Source organism: Hakea prostrata, chromosome 6 (genome assembly GCF_041222555.1).
Source record: "Hakea prostrata isolate BN-2017 chromosome 6, UWA_Hpros_2, whole genome shotgun sequence".
Lineage (NCBI taxonomy): Eukaryota > Viridiplantae > Streptophyta > Magnoliopsida > Proteales > Proteaceae > Hakea > Hakea prostrata.
Window position 1 is genome coordinate 16,395,437 of NC_142605.1, and position 7,800 is coordinate 16,403,236.

The 7,800-nt window shown below is 37.2% G+C and overlaps 1 protein-coding gene across 2 annotated transcripts; it reads right to left on the minus strand.

The window, feature by feature from the left end:
* Positions 1–2,153: 2,153 nt before the first annotated feature.
* LOC149012368 (uncharacterized) lies at positions 2,154–5,991 on the minus strand. Of its 2 annotated transcripts, none has more exons than XM_089160127.1 (8): positions 5,488–5,991; positions 4,960–5,075; positions 4,805–4,864; positions 3,483–3,526; positions 3,137–3,179; positions 2,970–3,041; positions 2,783–2,884; positions 2,154–2,699 (listed from the first exon to the last, which is right to left on the minus strand). In XM_089160127.1, exons 1-8 carry the CDS (start codon positions 5,873–5,875, stop codon positions 2,580–2,582), a joined length of 945 nt encoding a protein of 314 aa, XP_089016253.1. In that variant the 5' UTR covers positions 5,876–5,991; the 3' UTR covers positions 2,154–2,579. The 2 variants fall into 2 exon arrangements, with proteins under 2 accessions (XP_089016253.1, XP_089016254.1); XM_089160128.1 differs by having other exon boundaries at positions 4,960–5,040; positions 5,468–5,991.
* Between the last annotated feature and the right edge of the window lie 1,809 nt (positions 5,992–7,800).

Below are 7,800 nucleotides of genomic sequence, written 5' to 3' on the forward strand. Positions count from 1 at the left end.
TGACCTTATCAAGTAGGATTACATGGTCTCATTCGCAGTTGGATTTTTGAGTTGTGTAGCTCTGATCTTGTCCCATTTGTGTTGGAATGGAAGTTGGTTAACCCTAGGAAAAGAAAAAAGAAAAAAAAAAGAGGAAAATATCAGCCCTGAGTATCTGAGTGTAAATATTAATCTCACTGTGAAGTAAATCAAAATATTAGTTAGATTTTCTCACTCCCTGAGTATCTGAGTGTAATGTGAAGTAAATCAAAATGTTAGTTAGGTTTTCTCTCAAAATGTTTTCTGAAAGAAAAAAATACCACTCCACCACTCCACCACTCCACTGAAGTGAAGTATTCAACCAAATAAACCAATTCTTCAACCAAGGAAAAAAATTAGAAATAAAAATATTTTTCTAAAACAAAATAACATTGGGGCAATGAAACCTTTTATCAATCTCTTTATGAGTTAATTTTTTTTGTCTGTTTGATGGGTTCTTGTAATTGAAAAGGTATAATAGGTGTTCCATGTCATTGGAGGGATTGTAAGTTCCTCTTTTGAGAAAAGAAGAGAAAAAAGCATGGTGGAAGAAATACTGATATTTTGATTTATTTTAGAATGTCATTAATTAATACAAAGGGTTAACTGTTGCGGTGATGCCGATAATTTCCTTTAAAATGGGATGCTAGACATCAGTTATATCATTAACCGTAGATTGATTAAAAAGAATGGATTTTGGTTGTTTAAATTTGACACAAGCAGCAGAAGGGAAAAAAATCGGCTGCTGCAGCAATGCAGCTTTACAAAAGAACACGTGTAATATAATAAATTAATGATTCAGATTGAAACTTTATTCTAAATGTAAATTTAAATGGATCTCATCTTTTACCCATTAGAAAACCCGATTCAACTCCGACGCTCTTCCTTTCTCCACGGTCTCACCTCCTCCTCCCGTTCTTCCGTCAAAGAAAAATAATTTTCGTCAAAGGGAAACTGAAGCAGAGGAAACCACCACTCCACTGCTCGTTCTTCTGGTCAAAGGATCCTGTTAATCCAGAGAGTAAGAAAATGCTAGTGTGTCATCAGAAGCTGAAGAACATATTTTGAGAATGGAAGCGTGCTAATTTTCTTTTTGTCATCAGTACCTCTGAGAATGACAATGTTTTACAGTCTAAATCAGAACTCTTAAGGTTTTTAACCCTAGATTGATGATGTCTTCGATCTTTCACTGATTCTTCTTGGTTAAAATAGAGGAGTTTCGTACCTGAGTTCTTCCGATCTCAAGTGCTACAACCATGACTGATAAAGAATCAGCTGTGCAAGAATTAGATGAGTATTCGTCGCTCGAAGATTTGAATCTAGAAACCCTGCAAGAAGCACAGCTGCACAATCTCTATTTTTGGGTTTACCTTTTAAGCCCCAACCCACCTTCAATGATAATTGCTACAAGACCCCTAGCAATTCTCGTCCGATGTCATTTGCTACAAGACTCCAAGCAACAAGCATTTATCTTAAGCCAAAGAAATGGTAGGAAACTGTTTATGAGAAAAGATATTTGGGGAGAATAAACTTATTCCATTAGAATAACCTCTACACCTTCCTAGAATTCTGTTTGATTATTCATTTCACAACAATGCTGCAGAGAAGAAAAACGAACAACAGAGATCAATTTTCATTGACGGCAATGAAGGATACAATTCAGGTTTCTTGATGGAGGAACGAAAAAAGGAAGTGAGAGAGGAAATGTCCGAGTAAAATCCGGTTTTCTAACGGGTAGAAGATGAGTTCCACTTAAACTTGAATCGGGTTTTCTAATGGGTAAAAGATGAGATCCATTTAAATTTACATTTAGAATAGAGTTTTAATTTGAATCATTAATTTGGTATATCACACATGTTCTTTTGTATAGCTGCACTGCTGTGCACAGCAGAGAGATGTGCACGGCAGACGATTTTTTCCCCAGCAGAAGCCATAGAAATCCAAACAAGAATTTTACCAAAAAAAACCAAGTTTGCTCCTTTGCTCTTTTGTCTAGTTGTTGGGTTCGGGTGTAAGGTTAATAGAAGAGGAAACCGATCGTTGTTTCTGATGAATTGCTTTGAAATCGAAAGAGTCTAGCAAAAATTACCAGGGGTACAACTGTGTAAGATAATTATCCTCTTGGGCTCTGTTCGCGTAGAAAACTCCGGCACCCAGTTCGCCCCTTTTAAGATATTGCTTCAAAACATCATATGAACTTGGAGAAAAACACCCTAAACTAGATCTAAGAGCAAATTTAACGTCAACTACAGTTGTATAATCATTGATTGATAATCAACACAAAAACTTAATGCGACTTCTTGAAGGGCAAAAAATAATTTTCCTGTTTACATTGATTAATGATCAACTAGAGTCAAGTAAACATGACAATGACCCTTAAAAATGAGAGACCAGCAGGAGATATGATGAAATCTAGATTTGAATATAATAGCAATCACCAGATGAAGTGTAACAGGGAAAGAAATTGTCACTGGTGTGTCACGAATGACCTGCATCAAGAGCAGTCCTATTGCCTTCACTATTCTTCCAATCCTTGAACACCTCCTATAAGATCAAAGTACTCATACTGCCTTCTCTAGCCATTTTGGCAGTGCCAAAGAAGCTTTCATCCCTAGTCTGCTCAAGAATACAGCATACAGAATGTGAAGCCAGAATACAAAAAACCCACAGTTCAGCAAAAGCTGTCACAAGAAAATATTTTTTGTTAGAACACTATTTGATGTTGCAGCAAAAAGAAAACGGTCATAATAAATTTTGATGATACCAAGATCCCGAATATAGCGTATATTGCAGTCATTGACGGAATTGTATTTACACCTACGGCTGTAAGTATGTAGGTAAGAGAAGCATGGATGTTTATTGTTATCTGCACACAAACAATAGATAACATAAGGAAGTGTGTTCTGGGATCAAAGCAAAGAACATTGTTTTTCTGGAGGATAACTAGTTACCAGAGCAAGTATATCTTCTCTTATCAGGAATGAGGATATTAGGACATATCCCATGGCACCCATGGCTCGAACCTGCACATCAGTTATCAACATAAGCAAATAAATGAGCAACTGAAGGAGATATCTGCACCAGCAAGGAAGGTTAGGTGCAGGGCAGGAGAAAGTACAAGTGTGCAACAAAGGATTGAGAGGCCCCAGTTCATCCCTAACCTGAGAAGTAAAATAACAAACATGCAGTTACTTAAATTGTGAAGAGCACATAAAAGACAAATGGCATAAATAGAAGCGGGTGACTATGCTTCAAAGATTTTCTGGAGTTAAAACAGCTATGCTAAGTCATATATGTTTAGTTTGCCAGTACGAGTCACTAATGAAGCAGCTCAACCATGTTGCATCAGATATGCCTGATTACCGTTGGTTGAGGGGCTGGCAGGTGAAATGTGATGCAAATGTTTGACCTTTTGGTCAACCTAAACAACAGATTATATACGTCTGAACAATACAATTGCATACCTCCATAAAGTACCCAGTGCAAGACCAACAAACCCATGCATCAGCTGCGCGTTAACGCCAGGAACAAAGTGAAAGTCAGTCATTAGCCAATGAATCTTATCTAGTTTCAAAGTAGCAGTGCTTGACAAAACAAAAAACAAATAACCATGGACAAGTGTGGGTTTTTGCAGGAAAGAAAGAAAAAAAGGGGTCAGAAAGGAACTATAAACTATAGTTATTATTTTATAATTACCAAGCAATTTTCATAAATAATATATAATGCATATCTGTGTTTATATGTTTCTAGATTTTCTATAAGCTAAAAGTGTATTGGCACAAAAGGACCTTTGCTCACTTCATAAGCAGCTCAATCAATAGTAGTCATGTAAATCTGTAATATCTTTGAAGTAATTTTTCATGTTTCATAATTTATTCTTGTCCTTGGATCTACTTGAAAGCCGGTACTACATGTTTGAAGATATGAATTTGAGCATTCCTTCTTATCCAAGACCACATTTATTTACAAAAAGTAAGACAAACTTTCGAGTATATCCAAGGAAAAGAATATTTTTTGTATGAAGAAATACAATAGAACACAAGAAGCACCACCCAGAGGCTCCATTCCAGATCAGAGCTCAAAAGGGCTACTAATGAATGTAGATTATTTCCATACAAATACCAAAATTAGAACAAGTACTGAATGTAGATTATTTACATAAAAAGACCAAAATTAGAACAAGTGATTACAATGCTAGATCACCTAAAAGCAAGGTTCTAAAAATCTAGGTGTCAAGGCCAGTTTTCACCAGCCAAGATTTCCCACTGGTATTTTCCACCAAAACTTGACATGTAATGCCTGTGCTGTCTAAATTTGTTGAAATGACTGAAACTGGTTGAAACTGGCTCGGTCAAAATATGGTATTTCTTGGTTGAACTACTAAAAATGTGTGAAATATGGTCAAAACCAGACCTGTACCAAGTTCTGTCTTGGGTTCTTTGGAAACCAAGATCCAGATTCGAAACCACTGGCTTCAACCAAGTTCTTGAACCATGAGAAAGAGGTGATGGGTGTCTTTAAAACCGACTCAACACCTATAGCATGTTGCAAAACCAAAGTTTTCGATTCAAAACTAGTCATGCCAATGGTAGAATATATAAAATCACTTTACAAAACCAAAACAACATATAACTTCTAAGCTCCAATCCAACACTGCTAAGCACAGTAATATTCAGTCTTTTGAAAAAGAAAAAAAAAATTCTCAAGACATTCAATATAAAGTTCAAATGCACGAGATACTTCTAATGTGAAGGGCTAAAGAAGAACCAAAGAGCCAAGCACTCACCAGATAGGTTAATGCCTTCACTGGACCGGATAAGGTAAGTAGTAGCACAGCAGTAGCGACCTAAGTGTACAGCAATTAGACCATTAGCATGCAAATAGGAAAACCATTGTTCCTAAAGGGTAATACTAGCAGAATCAGGCGGCATAGAGACTAACCATAGTTTTTCTGCCAGCTGCAATACCCCATCTCATTGAGGAGATTACAATCGGCAACGAAAAGAAGCAAGCGACATAGTTCTGGACAAAATCGAGAAGAAACAAGGGACATAGTTCTGGACAAAATCAAAAGCAATACGAAATGTGCCTCAATAAAGTGACCAAACTATCATTATGGCAATCTCACAAACATGAACAGAACATGTTTGTATGTAGCATAAAGATCGTAACACAAAAAAATCTAATTTTCATAAATATTCTCTGGTTACTGTACACCAGTAAACTTGCAATTAAGCGTAACCCGTTTGCAACCCAACGAAGTTATGTGACTAGATCTCTTTTACCCAAATGGAATTGGAATTCCATCCATTCCCCTCTCAATGATTTTTGTCAGTATCACTACAATTTATCATGGTTTTAGATACAAACAAGCCACACTAGTGATTCTTTCAGCAATGTACATAAAATTCTAACCTTTCAAGTTCCAATATATCAGAAAGAATTATACCTCAATTGCAAGAGAATTACTTAAAAAATAAGCCAAACCAGAAACAGCTGCAAACATGGAACACTCCACCAGTCTCAGTGTCTTCTTATAAACGAGTCCATCGGTTGCCGAATCCTCAAATTCCACCGAAACATGGAAGTCCCCTTCATGATCTCCCAAGATGGAAGCTTTATTTCCTGAAAATCTAGGGTTCCACAGCTGACGTTTGTGGGAACAGTTTTGAAGAAGAGAGAAGGAAGAAAGAGATGTCGAAAATGCATTGTGGCTACTGTAGGATGCGGGTTTGTCTCGAAAGGCAGAGAAAGGGAGGGAAGGAGTTTGAAGACGGGAGAGAAGAGAACCAGAATAGTTATATGCTGCTTTCTGTGATAAATACAGATGCGAAAATTGGAACTTCAGATAACTCATATGGCAGACGAAGGAAGACACGTCAGTTCCTCCCGAATAAGAGACGGAACTGCTACTGAACCAAAATTTTTATTAGTCAATCGGTTTGAAATTCCGTTACGGATGCAGAGCTTACTCACAATATCATCTGATATTGGGAATAAATTGTGGGTTTAAGAAGATACTAAAGGAATCAGATTTTTCGAAATAAGGGTGGAGAAAATATTTTATCAACATCATATTTATTTATTTTTTATGGGTATTTGAGGCTCATCTGAGCCCGTTTATGCGCACTTCAACTACATCCTCAGAAGAGCTTTTATATAATTAAGATAGGCAAGGTTTTGCCCCTGGCCCCAAGGGGATTCGAACTGAGGGATGTGAGGTTCATCAACATTTCTTCATTGGCATTTTAGCAGTCAATAAGACACCATAGTGGCCATTCGAATATACATAGTTTGTCAGATCATCCGGAGAGAAAAATGGAATCGTTTAAAAACAAACTTATTTCTTTTGAATTAAATGATCTTAATCCAGATTATATTTGATGAGTAAAAGTAACAATGATAAACCAGCCGAGTCGAATCATGGTCGGTCGATTCGTTCATATCAGGATCAAAGCAAATAGCTAACCCAAAGATTACTTGAGCATGGAGAAACTTAATCGTTATGGTAAGAGATATGATCCGACCAAAATCGAGATACGCAATTGTGTCAACAAGGGAATGTGGAATAACACGGATTAGGGAAGTTAAATCCTAAAGATCATACGGTCACAAACAAGACTCATGGATTAATCTGATGGTTGAGAATGAAAAGTAAACCCTATATAATACAGCAATCGGTACAGTGGGGGGGGTACTTGAATCGTTCGTCCTTGATTTTATCTCTCAATCAAGCTTTGCAACTATTCAGAGCTCTTTTATGGTGCAATTATTGAGTTAGCCATTGAAGGCAGATTTTCGACCGACAAGTCGGTCCGCATCTGACTCTTGTTTTGTAGGCTTCTAAGGATTGGACAATTTTTGGACACATCAATATCTGTTGAGATTTGGAAGTACTTTCACTCTTTTTTTCCTTTGGTCAAATTATATTCATATGAGTTTTTTATAGGTCATCCACTTCATTGTCAAATATTACATGCCACCCACATCTAATGATCATGACTTGACATAACCTAATTATCCTCCCATACCCATTCCTTAGGAGGGAAAAGCCATCTTCTTCCAAGCATATTACGATGATTGCTAATGCTGCAACGATTCATGTTTCATCCAAGTATGCTTTGGCTTTTGGTAGTTAAGATAACATTTTGTGAAGTATATGAAGTGTATTATCAATCTAAGCTACTTCGCTTACTGGGATGAACCAGAACGGCTCCTATTTTATGGTGGGTGATGAAAATCAAGATTTTGACAAAGTTTCAGAGAAGGAAACTGAAATAGCAAAATGAGTTTAGGGACTTAGGATTAGGGAGTGAAGCGGCAGAAGTCGCCGGCTTTTGGGAATCTCCGGTGACTGTAGAGAGAGGGGGAAGAAGGGGGCGGTGGTCGCCGGTAGGGAAAAGGTTTTTTGGTGGTTTCCTACAAGGTGTAGGAAGAAGATGGATGGACCTAAGAGTTGAGTATGAGAGGGTAATTGGGTTATTTCACTACCCAAATGGCATTATGATCGTTTGAATTTTAAATTTTGAATGACTTAACATAATTAAACCATGATTCCTAAATGTAGGTAACTTGTAATATTAAAATGGGTGACATGTAATATTTGGCACTAAAAATGGAGAATCCGGAGTGTCACCCCAACAATAGTGGGCAGCGGCGGAACCAAGATTCAATATTGGGAGGCCGAAGAATGAAAGTTCAGATAACCTTCCCGTTGGGGAAGCACTAATGTTTTTTTATCATGCATATTGTGTGAGCCCTTATAAGACCCAATAATGGCAC

Coding starts and splice junctions, on each gene's coding strand:
- LOC149012368 (XM_089160127.1), bottom strand. CDS start 5,875: ATGAGTTATCTGAAGTTCCAATTTTCGCATCTGTATTTATCACAGAAA. Junction 3,527..4,804: donor TGAAGGCATTAACCTATCTG/GTGAGTGCTTGG, acceptor GTTAACGCGCAG/CTGATGCATGGGTTTGTTGG. Junction 2,700..2,782: donor ACGCTATATTCGGGATCTTG/GTATCATCAAAA, acceptor TTCTTGTGACAG/CTTTTGCTGAACTGTGGGTT.